Source organism: Aotus nancymaae, unplaced genomic scaffold (genome assembly GCF_030222135.1).
Source record: "Aotus nancymaae isolate 86718 unplaced genomic scaffold, 86718_ANA_hifiasm-v0.15.2.pri h1tg000016l, whole genome shotgun sequence".
NCBI lineage: Eukaryota > Metazoa > Chordata > Mammalia > Primates > Aotidae > Aotus > Aotus nancymaae.
Window position 1 is genome coordinate 24,337,428 of NW_026988428.1, and position 17,935 is coordinate 24,355,362.

General features: G+C 37.4%; 1 protein-coding gene across 2 annotated transcripts in view; it reads right to left on the minus strand.

Moving 5' to 3' along the window:
* ZDHHC17 (zinc finger DHHC-type palmitoyltransferase 17) overlaps positions 1–17,935 on the minus strand; it is a 95,831-nt gene that overhangs the window by 64,092 nt on the left and 13,804 nt on the right. Inside the window, exon 2 of one of the 2 annotated variants that reach the window (XM_064376954.1) lies at positions 543–646. The exons of the other annotated variant lie outside the window; for it this stretch is intronic. Within the exon in view, the coding sequence (XP_064233024.1) occupies positions 543–646 (104 nt within the window). The remainder of the gene's footprint in view (positions 1–542; positions 647–17,935) is intronic. 2 annotated transcript variants of the gene reach the window in all.

Consider the following 17,935-nt stretch of genomic DNA (forward strand, 5'->3'; position numbering starts at 1 on the left):
TAACAATGTTTTCGAATTCACCATAACTAACCTAAATATTCTTAAGCTCTAATAATATACTTCTGGAAAGATAAGCAAGTACCAAAAGCAAATAGACATATTCAATTAACCAATGGGAAATAAACTAATTTTTGTTTTTATGAGACGGAGTTTCGCTCTTGTTGCCTAGGCTGGAGTACAGTGGTGCAATCTCAACTTACTGCAACCTCCACCTCCCAGGTTTAAGTGATTCTCCTGCCTCAGCCTCCCAAGTAGCTGAGATTACAGGCATCCACCACCACGCCCAGCTAATTTTTGTATTTTTAGTGCAGACACGGTTTCACCATGTTGAACAGGCTGGTCTCGAACTCCTGACCTCAGGTGATCCACCTGCCTCGACCTCCCAAAGTGCTAGGATTATAGCTGTGAGCCACTGCACCTGGCTGATAAACTAATTGTTTAATTGAGATATTGATGTTTTCCCATGGTAATATGACTGTTATTCAGATTCATATTTCACTTGAAATACACGTCAAAGGAAACAACTACAACGAAAACCTTACTGTGTAGCCTTGACTATGTCCCATGTGCTGTAATCATCAATATGAGTTTTCCGTCCAAGAGGTTCACCATATCCATGGTTATAATGGCTTTGGGGTTTGATTTCCTGTTAAAAAGAAAATCACACACAGGCAAGAAATGAAAAAAGAGATACAGAAAATATTTCCATATTTTATAGTAGTGGTTTTGTGTCGTTTGAGAAATGCTAATTACTGAAATAATTAAGTTTACTTTATTCTAAAGTCTATACTCTTTAGGGAAAAAGCATGTTCAAAGAGATGTACCTATTTTATACATTCTCAAGCTAAAAAAAAAGCTGTAATATTAGAAACAAGTAACAACTTAGTAACTGAAATTCACCTTCAGATAGAACTCTCTTCCCTCATCATCAAATCAACTCATTCTCTCTGACCAATTTTTCTATTATTCTAGTATAACCCACAGCTCTAACACTTTACTTTAAAGCCTTCATCACATGCACTGTTCTATTCCTCAAATAAACTCTAAGGTCCTAAAGGAAGGAACCTCTGGATATTATTTTTCTGTTACTCTCAGATATCACCTTTCTTAAAACTCCTTCATGCTCCAAGCTACCATTAGACGAAGAAGGAATGGAGCAGTGCTGATAAAAAAGTAAATCTTCTTGAATAGGCCTAAAAATGTCAATATCCCTTTTAAAATATTTTATATAAAAATTTATATATATCAAATTTAAAGTATATAAAAATTTAAATGACAGTTTCAAAGAATATTATATCCATTTAAAGCTTACATGCTGTATTTTCTATTAAATACAAAATTTGCTATATATAGTCAATTTCCCCAATATAACATAGCACTAAAATACAATTGTTTCTTTTACATAAAAACAGAGAAAAACTGAGTTTGTGCAGTTCCAATAACATCTCTGGAAACTGCTATGTTTCTGATATTTTTCACAAACGTATAAATACAAAAAAAAGGATAAATCATAAAATATTTGAAAAAAAATTCTTAGAACAATATATGCTCTCTTGCCTCTGACAAACCATCTACCATAGATACTTAACGATACAAAGTTAAGGGTACTTTACTGGGGGAAAAAAAGCTATTTAGCTTACTCTAGCCATTCAAATTGTGAATTGTGTAGGAAATTCTAAAATTAATTTGTTTGAGCCATAAATTTAGAAGACTACCAATCTGAATATTTTCAACAAAAAGGAATTTAAAAATTTCACAAAAGCAAATTCTGCTTGGCATATAATCTTTCAACAGGCAAATGCTTAGTTCCTTATAAAAATGCTATAGCCAATGTTAAAATATCTCAGCAATAATTACACATCCACATTAGTAGAAGAAAGGGAATACACAGCATTCTTAAACCAAGATTCACAATATACTGCAGATAGTTCACTAAATGATTTTTAGGAACTCCATTAAAATAGAGGTTAAGTAGGTGTAGTATTTTGAATATATACAATGTTCTAAATAACTGACAAAGCAAGCCAATAAGAATTATCCATTTAATTTCTTTAAATCTTTTCTATTTAATTTCTCCACTGAATTCCAGTTTTCAATCTTTCTACGCTCTATATTTAGTGGGGTAAGGTAAAGAAAAATACTTCTAAGCCAGTAACACTTCCTTCTTTCTAAATTTTCTTTTCTGATTCTATTCGCTCCAACCACAGGGAAAATAATTTTTTAACCTCCCACTTTGACATCTATATGGCTGTAAGATACCTGAAAAAGAATAAAAACTTGATCACAGCTTTCAAGGAGAATGAAATAATATACCCAACAAAACATGTATTGAGAGCCTGCAATACATAAAGCTCTCTATAATATACTGGGAACCCTGCCCAGGACAAGGTAAGACATGTGCAACGTTAAAGAGGGTGTCAAAAAAACTCTTTTTAAAACAAAACCAATGCAACAACAATGAAAAAAAAAACCACACACACAAAAACCCATGAACCAAACATCAACATTTTAGGAGAGATCGCATCAGAATCACTGACTCTTCCTTTTGCACCAGGCTCCACTATGGCTCAGAACATCACTGTGCATGTATGCAAAATATAGCCTCTCATTCTGAAGGACTTCCCAATCCAGAATAGAAACACAAAGTAGGGAAGAAAAATGAGTCAAATAATACAAGTAAGAGCCTTCTAATAGTAAGTACAAACACAGATGAAGGCAACATAATGTACAAAAAGTAACAACATAACTTGGAAAAAACTTGGAATTTGAAAATGTGCTAAGGCAAATGCTATCCTTTTTTACTATGGACAAATATATTACTTTTACATACAAATAATATTCACAGAATAAAAATAAGTCTCTTTTTGAGGATTACTATCGTAAAGTTTTCATGTGACTTTATTTTCATGCCCAAAGATGTCACTTACTGTACATAGTGATTAAAGTGTATTCTCAGTTTGTCTCACTGACATTGCCAAATGTGAGCTTACAAATGTTACTGGAAATTAGACTTTTTTCCAGTAACATATTAAAACTAACCTATATCAGTATCTGTTTTGTGCCACCTATAGGTTTTTATTTTTTAATAAAAGGTGTCTGATTTTTTAAAAGATGACTTTAACTAAATATACCTTGAATAATTCTAGAGTGGCAGTGTTATACTCACTAAAAGGTGAAAGAAAGGGTATATAAGCAAATCTCCAACCTGCTTTATCACCAAACAAATTTTCTAATAAACAACTTTGTTTCTCACTTTCAAACAGACTGGATACTGGTTTATCTCTAGGACCAGTACCTTGTCAATGTCACAAATGACAACACTCTATCAAGATAACCACAACTATCAATAGGCCCAGGAGTAACAATTCTGATTGTAAAGCATATTTTTAACATGTTCATATAAATAAGCATATCCTACAGATGATTTTTTAAAGCTAAAAATTTGCTATTATATATCAAATATATTTTCAACATACAAATATTTAGTTAATTCAACTCTTTAAAATCTGTAATTTTTCCTCAATGTTAACGGAAACCAAGAAGCAATTTAATTGCTATCTCTACCAAGACAAGCAATACTAATTTTAAAATATGTATGTAGGTCATTGTAACTTTCAAGAAAACAGTAATTCCATTAGAAGCAGCTTGGTATAAAAGAAAAAAATTATTGACTGAGAGGCTAATGAATTGAAAGTCTGCAACTCTCCTACCTAGGGTATATCTAGCAAGTCAATTAACTACTACAGGGAACAGATCCCTCCTTTGTAAATAGGAAAGAACAAAACAAGCAAAAAGTTCCTCTGAGATGCCTCAAGGTAAGTGTGAAAGAGCTCAGAGATTTCTAACTACACATACATACATTCCCTTCTTTTGAGAGACAGTATTACTCTGTCACCTAGGCTAGAGTACAGTGGAATGATCTCAGTTCACAGCAACCTCTGCCTCCCAGGTGCAAGCCATTCTCCTGCCTCAGCCTCCCGAGTAGCTGGGACTACAGGCACGAACCATCACGCCCAGCTAATTTTTGCCTTCTTAGTAGAGACAGGGTTTCACCATGTTGGCCAGGCTGGTCTCAAACTCCTGGCCTCAAGTGATCTGCCACTTCGGCCTCCCAAAGTGCTGGGATTACAGGCATGAGCCACCACGCCAAGCCCCATTCCCGTCTTGAACAAAGCACTTTGTTATTTGTTTTTAGATACTGAGTGTTAAAAACTTGAAGCAAATTAAATTTAGCACAGTTTATTGAGCAAAGGGCAACTCACGAATCTGACAACACTAATAACCAGAAGAGGTTCAGAGTTCAGCTTCAGAGCATGAGCAGAGGGTTTTTACAGGCTGAACTCAGAAAGCAATTACTTGATTAGGCAGAGCTAGTTAGGCATTTGCCTTATTTGAGCTGATCCAAAAGAAGGTCCCAAGTTAAAGGTTAGTTGATGATCTGTAACTGGTAATGTCTCTAGTTAGACTTAAGTTTCATGTCACTGTTTTCATTGAACTGGGTTTTGGTTTGCTTATGCAAGAACCCCAGGACATGCAGCTTTATACAAGATTTCTCCAATTAAAGGTATAGCTGCTTTCTAAAAAAAAGTTCTGAAACTTCTGGATTAGATATTCCCCAAGTTCTAAGGGGAACATACAATGATTTCATATATTTTAAACAATTATAGCCACTTGGAAGAGTCTTAACATTATCTAGTTGACAGTCAAAAGGTTTTTTGTCTGTTTTTTTAATAGCCCTGGCTTTGAAGAGAACTGGAAGGAGAGAAATTATCTCTGAAATCTGCTATTATAGGTAACAGACAGTAGACAGGAATAGTGGACAGAAATGGGAAGAGCTGGGATAAGCTGAGCTGTGATAAACACTACTGCTAAGAGAAATCAACATGACATGACTCAAACTTACACAGCAGGTATAGGGCAAATACTAGTTTATATGCCAATATGACAGATGCTACAATACGTGTTTATTTGCACACTTTGATGGAATTATATAACCAACCAACTATTCGCCAAGCATCTATGTGCAAACTGGTTAAACTTTTTAAATGCTTGACCTATTGTGGTATAAGTGTATTCCATCTTTGTCCCAGGTTCTTGGCACAAGCCTCCTAAAATGCTTGAAATTTCCGAGTGATAGGAATGTTGTCATTCATTAAAGGTCCCTTTTGACTACACCAGATTTTATGCCAATGAAGTGACCTGAAATGGAGCCCCTATGGAGCATAGCCTCAGGAGGGGGCTGGTGACTAGAATGATCAAGTGATTAGAGGGCTGGAATTCTGAACTCTTCTTACTGACCTCCGGAAAGGAGAATGGGGTACTGAATATTAAGTTCTATAAAACCTCCTGAACAACAATATTCGATGAGTTTCTGAATTGGTGGAGACTATCAGAAAGAGGTCTCCAGAAATTGGCTCTGTAGTAGTGTATATATGAATAAACAAACATGCAAGTATAGTAAGTTCAGGAATACTATGAAAGAAGCATAATGGAAGGTACATGCCCTTCAAATTTATTAAATTTATGGTATTAAGGGTCTCTAGGGGAACGGATTCATTGCTAAATTCTACCTAATACTAACGAACATTCTTAAAATAAAACAAACAAAAAGCATACATATGAAGCTCTTTATTAAAAGAAATTATTTCACCCCAAATTACATTTGCAAAATAAATGCATTTTGTTACAGCCATAGAAATAGGAAAAAAATTTTGGCAAAAAAGGAAAACCTGAGGTAGTAATTTATTCTAAATTCTAGGGACATCATAAGGATTTTTAAAGGAATGCTTATTGTTTGTAATAAAAAGACAGCATAAGCATAAAAATATATAGCCAAGTGAACAACAAATGGCAAGGAAAACCAATTTCCCCTACAAAATCATAAAATTTCTTTTAAAATGTAATTAGTTAACAGTGCCAGCAGATGGCATTATACTCAAGACAGACTTAAAATCTACCCGATACACCATGTTTACTTGGCTTTTATTACTTTTAATTGACACATAATAATTGTACGTATTTATAGGATACAGTGTGATTTTTTTTTTTTTTTTGAGACAGAGTCTCACTTTGTCGCCAGGCGCCAGGCTGGAGTGCAGTTGCAGTTGCACAATCTTGGCTCACTGCAACCTCCGCCTCCCGGGTTCAAACAATTCTCCTGCCTCAGCCTCCCGAGTAGCTGGGACTACAGGCGCACGCCACCATGCCCAGCTAATTTTTGTATTTTTAGTAGAGACGGGGTTTCACCATGTTGGCCAGGATGGTCTTAATCTCTTGACCTCGTGATCCACCCGCCTCGGCCTCCCAAAGTGCTGGGATTACAGGCTTGAGCCACCGCGACCAGCCCAGTGTGATATTTCAATACATGTATACAATGCACAATGACCAAAACAGGAAAATTAGCATATCCATCACCTCAAACATTTATCATTTCCTTGTGTTGGAAACATTTAAAATCTGTGCTTGTATATTTGAAAATATACAATAAATTGTTAACTAGTCACTCTGTAGTGCTATAGAACACTAGGACTTATACCTCCTAACTTGCTGTACTTTTATAACCATTAACCAACCTGTAACTATCCCCCTCCTCCTCTTCCCTGCCTCTAGTAACCACTATTCTGCTCTCTACTTCTGAGATTAATTTCTTTAGCTTCCATGTACGAATGAGAATATGAGGTATTTATCTTTGTGATGAACTATCTTTCAGGAAAGACTGAACAAAACTGATTTAGGAAGACATTTGGGAAAATATTCATCAACCTTAGATTCCTTAAATAAGAGTTTACTGCAACCTCCACCTCCCGGGTTCAAGCAATTCTCCTGTCTCAGTCTCCAGAGTAGCTGGTACTACAGGTGCATGCCACCAAGTATAGGTAATTTTTTTTTTTTTGAGACGGAGTTTCGCTCTTGTTACCCAGGCTGGAGTGCAATGGCGCGATCTCGGCTCACCGCAACCTCTGCCTCCTGGGTTCAGGCAATTCTCCTGCCTCAGCCTCCTGAGTAGCTGGATTACAGGCACGTGCCACCATGCCCAGCTATATTTTTTGTATTTTTAGTAGAGATGGGGTTTCACCATGTTGACCAGGAGTAATTTTTATATTTTTAGTAGAGATGGAGTTTTGCCGTGTTGGCCAGGCTGGTCTTGAAATCCTGACCCCAAGTAATCCACCCACCTCGGCCTCCCAAAGTGCTGGGATTACAGGTGTGCTCCACCGCATCCGGCCTAATGAACATTTAAGCAAATGCCTAAATGCATATGTTTCTCTCCTCTACCTATCTCTTTAAAAATAAGCTTTATTTTTTTAAAAAAACAGTTTTAGATTTACAAAATTAATGTCAAGAGAGTAGTTCTCATATTCCCCACGCTGTTTCCCCTATTATCAACATCTAACAGTATGATACATTACCTTTAAAGAACCAATAATTGATACACTCTTATTAACTAAGTCCATACTTCACAAAGTTCATTAGTTTTTATGTAATGTCCTTTTGTTCCAGGATCACATCCAGGATATCACCTTACACGTTGCTGTCATGGTTCCCTGGGCTACTCTTGGCTGTGACACTTCTCAGACTTTCCTTGTTTTTGATGACCTTGACAGTTTTGAGAACAACCAGTCAGGTATTTTGTAGAATGAACCTCAACTGGAATTTCTTTTATGTTTTTCTCATTACTAGACTGAAGCTATGTATTTCAAGGGGGAAGTATTGCTTTTAATCTAACTTTATTTTTCCAAATTTCTTTCAACATTCCTTTACAATCTTTATCTCCCCAAATGTTTATGTATCTTCACATAGTCTGTAATCATAGTACTCACATACTTAATAGTCTTCCCTTTGTTTCCTTATGCCATTACACATAGTTTTTATAAGTACTGCTTTGAACCACTGTTAATTAGTCACTCTGCATACACCAATTTATACCACTGCATATACCAATATATCAAAATGTTCTGAAACATTTCCCAATTGCTGAACATTTTTAGGTTATTCTTACATGTCCTAACTGAACTGAGATGGTATATTTTAGGCATTCCTCTTCTGTCTTCCCTTAACATTCTCTTCACTATTAGACTTTAAGCTATGACAGGATAGGAATCCTATCTTAATCTTTTGTGTATGCCCAGTGGTTAGGAGAGAGCCTAGCATAATACTGGTCTCCCTAAATGAAATGAAAGAATAAATGGATGAATTTTTCCTCATTATTGAAAAAATACTTTCTTTAACTCATCTAATATTTCTTCTTTTTAACTGGGGTAAACTCCTAGAGACGGATTATTAAAGGGTATGAATATTTTTGTGGTCCTTGACATGGTATCCAAATTGTTTTGCAAAAGAATTATAATCTAAACAGCAATACATGATTTACTATTTCTCCATAAATTCACTAGCACTAGGTATTACTTTTAAATTCCCCACTACTTAAATAGAGTAAGAAAGACTTGCAGTTCCAACTTTAAATATATTTTTCTATCCTATTTTATCTTTTGAGAATTACCTGTTCATATCTTTTGGTCATTTTATTGTACTTGACTCCTGAAATTTACTTACTATAATTAAACTTTTATATATATACAAGACTCATCTTTTTCATACTGATCTAAAGACTTCTGTTCCATGTTTAGAATTGTTCATTTATGCTTTCAACATAGTTCAGAGATTATACCCTTTCTAGTCACATGTATTAGTCTTTTCCTTGTGCTTTTCTGGTTTTCATTTTTAAATTTCAATGCTGCTACAATTATCAGTGCTATTCATGAAATATTTTCAGTTCTCTTCTCAGGCACAAGGTTGAACTGTACAGTCTTGGCCCTTTAAAAGATAAGTGTGTCCAAGTGATTGACTGGGTGATCTTAACCAATGGAATATGAATAAAAAGTATCTCTTGCTTTCAGAGAGCAAGCTTAAGAGCTAATATGCAATTCCCCAGTCTCCTTCCATCTGCCAAGGAGACTGGCCATCTTCTAGAGAGTAGAGTAGCTACTATCCAACCCACGATGTATACGTAGTATAAACTACTAACATGTTTTTAAGGGACAGGGTCTCACTATGCTGCCCAGGCTAGAGTACAGTGCTATGCACAAACGTGATCATCACCCACTACAGCCTCAAACTCCTGGGTTAAAGCAATTCTCCTGCCTCAGCCTCCTGAGTAGTTAGTACTACAGGTACATGCCACCACACTCAGCTAAGTCACTGAAATTTAGGGTTGTTACTGCAGCAAAACACCACTTATCTGGACTAATATGATTCTGAGAGTTGTTTAGTTTGGTAAGTAGTGTATAAGTGGACCTATATAAATTAATTTCATTGTATTTTGGAGCTGGTTATAACTAGTATATGGTTTTACTACTAATGTTCACAGATTTATCTTATATCCAGCCACAATGTTAAAATACCATCTCTGAGTTTAGATATTTTTGAATAAGAATATAATCAAATCTCCTGCGAGAGAGAGTGTGTGTATTTAAGTGTTTTCACTCCATGGCTGATGGCATTGTTAAAAACATCAAATGCAACATTGGAAAAGTAAAATGAGAATAATTCCTTATTTCCTTGTATTTTTCCTCCATTTTTAATAGTCAATGTATTTAGTGTTTCTTCATTATAAAGGTGTTCAATCATCCTTATTCAAATATATTCCAGAGAATGCCTAACACTGTATATGGATAAAAATGTCCACTTGATTGGGCATAAAAATGCCAACAGACTCTCACATTATCAAATATGGCCACTTTAATATTTTATTTGAGATTCTCAATTCATCCTGCAAAGATTACGACTAGCATTATTTTAATGTATCTCCTAGTTGGTCTTATAATACTATGAAAGTAACCTTCACTCTTCCCCTACATCTCCCTTCTCCATCACAGGCCAACTGTTCTTATCAGCAGCCTACACTCATGCCCTGGCCACATTTCCACTAGGTCCCAGAAAAATAGGGCAGACGTAAAATGATTACAGAAAACTCCAAGGAAAAAGTACATTTTAAGTATTGTAAGTTAAGTTTTTTAAATGTTTGCATCAAGTGCACATGTAAATTATTTAAATGTAATTACCAAAATGTAATCTGAATGGCAAAGAAACACAACTGAAAACTCTAAAAAGTATTGTAAAACTATCTCTTAGAAGAAGCGTAAAAACCCCATCTTTGACTAAGAATAAACAAAGACATTTAGGCATTTATTTCAGCAGGCAATGAAGATCCATCAGGGATTTTTGAGGAAGGAAGTAACAGAATTAGATACACAATTTTAAAAGATAATCTAATGATTTTTTTCCTTCCCACCACCCCGACAATTTATACTTCGCCTTTCCTGTGCTATTTACTAGAAGGCATTTCTAACTATCAAAATGTCCAAGGTAGAAAAATTCAGCTGGGTACAATGGTGCATATCTATAATCCCCACAACTCATGAGATTGATGGGGGAGGATCATGTGCGGCCAGGAGTTTGATATCAGCCTGAGGAACATAGTTAAGACTCTGTCTCTAAAAATAAAAATTAAAAAGGCCGGCACGGCGCCTCAAGCCTGTAATCCCAGTACTTTGGGAGGCCGAGGCAGGTGGACTCCTTGAGGTCAGGGGTCCAAGACCAGTGTGACCAACATGGTAAAACCCCATCTCTACTAAAAATATAAAAATTAGCTGGGCATGGTGGCATGTACCTGTAACCCCAGCTACTCAGGAGGCTGAGCCAGGAGACTTGCTTTATCATGCCCCTGCACTCCAGCCTGGGCAACAGAGCAAGACTCTGCCTCAAAGATAAATAAATAAAATGAAAATTAAAAAATTAGGCAGGCTTGGTGGCACACACCTGTAATCCAAGCAACTCAGGAGGCTGCGGTGGGAGGATCACTTGAGCCTACAGTAAAGGATCACACCACTGCACTACAGCCTGAGCAACAAAGCAAGACCCCATCTCTAAAAGAAAAAAGAAGAGAAAACTCATTCATCTTGACTGTTTATCCCAAAACTTCAAATATTTACCAAGTCTCAATGCTTCTTTTCTCCAAACAAATCCATATCAATCCCTTCCTCTGTATTAATATTCTCACAAATGGTCTACCCATATTACTGTCCCTATCACTCCCTTACTTAAAATCCTTAAAATCACACATATAGGGTAAAGAGAGAACATTTCAGCAATCACACAAAATCCTTCAGGAAGTGGTCCCAATTTACTTTTTCCAGCTTCAGTATCCACCATTCCCTTCTACACATCCTACACATTTATGTACACCAGTCATTCAAAGAAGTCATGTACTTTTAAAAACCTCAGTATCTTTGTGCTTATGTTGGCTATTCTACTTAGAAGACACAACCCATCTCAGGTTCAAGCAGACCTTTACAAATCACAATTCAATTCACAATTCAAAAGTCATCAAAGCCTTCCTTGTCTCAGGCAGTTAAATGACCTATTATCTGTGCCCTTGTGCTATGCAAATAAATTACAGACAACTAAGGATGGTGGAGACATAATTTTTTTCGACTTTACAATGGGTGGGTTTATCAGGACATAACCACCATCATAAGTAGAAAAGTATCTGGACTCACAATCGTTCAAATTATAATTTTTAACTTTATGATAGGTTTATCAGAGTATTAAATTCTTTCTGACTAACAACGAGTTTACTGGGATGTGGTTCCATCATAAGGTGAGGAGTATGAAGGGACTTGAAAAAGTCTGCAGAAAAAATGGAATCAAAAGATTAAAAATACAAACTTTAGACTGGGCACAGTGGCTTGTGCCTGTAATCCCAGCACTTTAGGAGGCCAAGGCGGGCAGATAACAAGGTCAGGAGTTTGAGACCAGCCTGACCAACATGATGAAACCCCATCTCTACTAAAAATACAAAAATTAGCCAGGTGTGGTGGTGTGCACCTGTAATCCCAGCTACTCAGGAGGCTGAAGCAGGAGAATCACTTGAACCTGGGAGGCGGAGGTTGCAATGAGCAAAGATGGTGCCACTGCATTCCAGCCTGAGCAACAGAGCAAGATTGCATCTCAAAAAACACATGTGTATATACATATATATGTATGTGTATATATATATATGTGTATATGTATATATGTATATAAACTTACTTCTCAACATAAGCCCCATCAAGTTCAAGACACTTTTGTAAATTATGATATCAGACGTTTAGTCCATCCCTAAAAAACTGAAGGTCCTGAGAATTTAACCATGTCAATGCAATATTTTTTACACTATTATCTGAAAAAAAAATAGGTGCCCTTTAGAGATTTTTTAAGATCAGGGAACAAAAAGAAGTTAGAAGGAGCCAATTCAGAACTGTAAGGTGGATGTCTAATGATTTCCCATTGAAACTCCTAAAATTGTCCTTGTCTGATGACAGAAATTAGCAGGAGCAGTGTCATAGTAGAGAAGGACTTCCAGGCATTTTCTCTGCTAAAGCTTTAACTATAGCCTTCTCATAATAAGTAGATGTTGTCATTCTTTGGCACTCCAGAAAGTCAACAAGCAAAATGCCTTGAGCATCCAAAATTCTGTTACCACAACCTTTGCTCCTAACTTTTTGCTTCTGCTTTGTTTAGACCACTGGTAGTCATTGCTTTGATTATGCTTCGTCTTCAGGATCATCTGGTAAAGACGTGTTCATCTCCTGTTACAATTCTTCAAATAAATGCTTCAGGATCTTGATTAAAAACTCTGCTCTTGTCTGCAGCCAATATGTATGCAAGGCTTTTGGCAGCCATCTCATTGAAAGCTGGCACAACTTTAATTTTTCAGTCAGAATTGTGTAAGCTGAACCAATTGAGATGTCTACAGTTTTGGTTATTGTTTCTGCTGTTAATCTCCAAACGATTCGATTAGGGCATGAAATAAGATTAATTTTTTCCTCACAAATTGATGTTGATGGTTTTCTGCTGCTGGCTTCAACTTCAACATCATCTCATCCTTTCTTAAAACAAGTTATCCATTTATATACTGCAGATTCCTTTGGGGCATTGTCCCCATAAACTTTTCATAAAGCATCAATGATTTCACCATCTTCTACCCAAGCTTCACCATAAATTTGATGTTTGTTCTTGTTTCGATTTTAGTAGAATTCATGTTGCTCTGATAGGGGCTCTTTTCAAACTGATGTCTAATCCTTCTTAATGCCTCAAACTAGATCTAGTTTAGACATGTCACGACAAGTTAATTAAAAGTTTATTTTGGGGCCGGGCACGGTGGCTCAAGCCTGTAATCCCAGCATTTTGGGAGGCCGAGGCGGGTGGATCACGAGGTCAAGAGATCGAGACCATCCTGGTCAACATGGTGAAACCCCGTCTCTACTAATACAAAAAATTAGCTGGGCATGGTGGCGCATGCCTGTAATCCCAGCTACTTAGGAGGCTGAGGCAGGAGAATTGCCTGAACCCAGGAGGCGGAGGTTGTGGTGAGCCGAGATTGCGCCATTGCACTCCAGCCTGGGTAACAAGAGCGAAACTCCGTCTCAAAAAATAAAAAGTTTATTTTGGTGCAAAAAATTGTAAAATCCATGTATAGTTTTTCATAATATTCATTTTCCATGAACTTTCTGAAATCTGTATAGCGTTGTGTGGTGGTGTATGTGCTAGTTTAGCATTGTTGCTCTAATAAATTACCACAAACTTAGTGGTTTAAAACAACACAAATTCATTATCTTACAGTTCTGGATGTCAGAAGTCCAAAATCATCACTGGGCTGAAGTCAAAATGTCAGCAAGGCCACACTCTCTGCTCCCTCCAGAGGCTCTAGGGAGAATCTGTTCCTTGCCTCTTCTAGCCCTCTTGGGTATTGGCATAATCAAGGCCAACATTTTCAAATCTTTCTCCACTCTTTTCACACCGCCTTCTCCTCTATGTGTACTCAAATCTCCCTCTGCCTCCCTCTTAAATGGATTTCTGTGATTGCATTTAGGGTCCACTCAGCTAACCAAAATAATCCCCCCATTTCAAGATACTTAATTATCTCTGTAAAAACTCTTTTTCCTGGTAAGGTAATATTTTATAGGTTCCAGAGATTAGGACCTGATATCTTGGGAAACCAATGTTGTGCCTATTAAAGGATGAGAGGAAGAGTGGAGAAGTGAGAAGAGATAAAATCTGTATTCCATGGTGATATGGTTTGGCTGTGTCCCACCCAAATCTCATCTTGAATTATAATCCCAAGGTGTTGAGGGAGGTACCTGATGGGAGGTGATTCCATCATCGGGGCGGTTTTCCCCATATTGTTTTCATGATAGTGAGTTCTCATGAGATCTAATAGTTTCCTAAGTGTTTGACAGTTCCTCCTTCCTGTACCCTTCTCCTCTCTTTCCTGTCAACATTTAAGATGTGCCTGCTTCCCCTTCCAATATGACTGTAAGTTTCCTGAGACCTTCCCAGTCATGTGGCACTGTGAATCAATTAAATCCCTTTCCTTTATAAATTACCCAGTCTCGCATATTTCTTTATAGCAGTGTGAAAACAGACTAATACACAAGGCTGGAGCTGTTCATAGTTTTCTCTTGGCTATCAAATACCCTCAATCATGGGAGAAATCTAACCTCGGGCTCTCTCTTGTGGGACATTTTGAGAGATCTGAAATTCACCCTGTGGGGACTGACTAACTTTCTACTTGACCAAACTTTAGTCAGGCTCCTCTGAGCTCTCTTCTCAACTAGGTTTCAACCTCAGCCCTTGCCATCTGGGGGCCTGCATATCCCAAGTTTTGCAAGAATTCTGCTAAGTCAATTAGAAAGAATCCCCCACCCTCACTATCTGATGACCTTGGCCTGCCTTCAGCAAGAATCCTGTTAAGTTGGTTTAGCAAGAATCCCCCACCCATGATGTCTTCTCTTGGTAATTTTCCATCTGCTGAGATACCTCATTCTGCTTGCTGACTATAAATCCCCACCTGTCCTTGCAGTTTTTGGAGTTAAGCCCAGTTCTATACTGAGGTATCTTTTCCCCTATTACAAAGTTCCCGAATAAAACCTGTTGTTTACCACTTCAGTCACTGTCCAGTTCCGGCTTTCTCTGATAGGACTTCCCTTTGTAACATTCTCTGGTACAAACGAGACATTCTCAAGCACAAGTCTTAAAACTCTTCCTCAGCTCCTACTCCAGTGGCACATAACTGAGGCCGTGTCTGCTGAGCAGAAGACTTTCTAAGTTTCTTTCAAGATGGCGCTAGACTGAACAGCCTCTACAGTGTTTGGCCCAAAGAAAACACTCTTGACTCAATATCACTGGACATTGTGAAAGCTTTCTCTTCTAGCTTTTCCACTGCAAAGCTATGTTATGTATCTATTACATTTATTCTTCTCCAGGAATGCGGCAACAGGCCCCAGTCTCTGTGTCTTCCTTAACTCCAGGAGACGCAAATCACACTTTTCCCAAGAATTTTCTAACACTTTACTCAGGTAACATTCCAGGGAGGGCTAACTATTTTCTGCAACCCAGCAGGCATCCAGCTAAAGAACCATCTTCCTTCTTGAAAAGTCCCCCAATCTCTCAGAGAAATTGTCTTTCACCCACAGGGAAGATAATGTAAAGACTACGGCACTCCATTTTGAGCTGATAACTCTTCAAAGAAACCTTCCTCACATTAAATTCTTTTTTTATCTTGTATAGGCTGGAGGTACTAAAGTTCCAGAACAAATCAACAAATTCAACATTAATGCAGGGATCCTTTATCAGCTACTATCCTTAGCTGTGGGCTCCAGGAAAATGATAAGGTGACAAGAAAAGATCCACTTAACACTCTGTTATATACAAATATACAGTACTTATGCTATCACACCTAGAATTTTTCAGTTAACATTATGTTTTTGAGATTTATTTGTGCCAATACACACAGCTCTACTTTATTCAATGCAATTGCTAAGTGGTATTTCATTATATGAATAAGTCACATATATTCTCCTCCTGTCTTAGTCCATTTTGTGTTGATATAACAGAATACTGCAGACTGGGTAATTTGTAAAGAAAATAAAGTATTTCTTACAGTTCTAAAGGCTGAGTAGTCCAAGGTGAAGGGGCCCACATCTGGCAAGGCCCTTCCTGTTGCATCATCCCATGGTAGAAGGTGCAAGGGCAAGAGAGTATGATAGCACAAACAAAAGAGGACTAAACTCACTTTCAGAACAACCCACTCTCGAATAACAAACTCACTCTCTTGATAAGGACATTAATCCATTCATGAAGGCAGAGCGCTCTTAGCCTAATCACCTCTCAGCAGTCCCACCTCTTAATACCATCACAATGGCAATTAAATTTCAACATGAGTTTTAGAGAAAACATTGAAAACACAGCACCTGTTAAAATAGAAGACGCTTACACTTTTTGCTACTGCAAACCATATTGCAATGAACAATCTTATATGGGTCTCATCAAAGTTTCTCTAGGGTAAGTACATATTGTATTAATAGAAATTATGAGTATCTTCACCTTTACTATCTTTCAAGGTAGCAGTAACAATTTATGCTCTCACTGGCAATGTGTGAGGTCTCTTTCACTATACTTAGATTTATCAGACTTCTTAATATGGGGAGATCCAATGGCTACCAAATTTTATCTTGTTTTGATCTGCATTTCCCTAAAGAAAAGGGAAGAAGTTTATCAAAGACAGACCAACTACATCAATGCTTTTGAAAAGTCAGAAAGAATGAAGACTGCAAGTAATCACTGGATAACAATATAGAGGTCACATTCCTTTGAAAGTGGGGCACATGTTACACTCGAGTTGACTTAAGAAAAGATGGGAGAAAAGGAATTGGGTACAGCAAGTACAGACCGCTTTTTAAGAATTTTATTACAAAGAAGTTGGGCAGTAGCCAGAAATGACATGGAATCAAAGAAAAATACAGTTTTTTCTTCTGCTTTTGTTTTCTAAGATGAGAGAAATGATCACTAACAGAAATGGTCTGGTAGAGCCGAAACCTAATGATGTTAAAAGTGTAGAGAACTGCTGGAGAGGTGTCCTTAAGTGGATATGAGGAGACAGAAATTGGTGTAACCAAAAATGTATGTTGAAGCTCTAACTGCTGTACTTCAGAAAAGACTGTATTTGGAGCTAGGGCCTTTAAAGAGGTGATTAAATTAACATGAGGCCATTGGGTGGGCCCTAATCCAATATGACTATTGTCCTTTTAAAAAGGAGAAAATTTGGATACATAAAGAGATCATGTGAGAGAATATGAGAAGGCAGCCATCTGCAAGCTAAGGAGAGAGACCTCAGAAGAAACTTGATCTTGGACTTCTAGCTTCCAAAACTGTGGGGAAAAAAAAAATTTCCACTATTTAAGTCACCTAGTTTGTAGCATTGTTATGGGAGCCCTAGCAAAGTCATCTAGATGTGAAGAGACACTTTACTAAACAAGATATACAAATGGCAAATATGCACATGAAAAGATATTTAACATCATTTGCCATTAGGGAAATGCAAATTAACATGACAATGACTTATCACTTACCTATGAGACTGGGCTAAAATTAAAGAAAGATGAATAAAGTGAGAAATTTTAACATGGTATTTATTATGGTTGCTGACTCAGCATCCAGTTTTAGATCTAACATAAATTATCTGAAACTCAGCTACACCCCGCCATCTTTGGCCTAGTTACAACTTCCCAGCCTGGCGTGGTGGCTTGCGCCTGTAATCCCAGCACTTTGGGAGGCCAAGGCAGGCAGATCACCTGAGGTCAGGAGTTCAAGACCAGCCTGGCCAACATACAGTGAAACCCCATCTCTACTAAAAAATACAAAATTAGCCAGGCATGGTGGTACACACCTGTAGTACCAGCTACTTGGGAAGCTGAGGAAGGAGAATAGGAGAATCACTTGAACCCACCCTGGAGGCAGAGGTTGTGATGATCCAGCTCCCACCACTCTACTCCACCCTGGGTGACAGAGAGAGACTCCATCTCTCAAAACAAACAAACAAACAACTTCCCTTGCC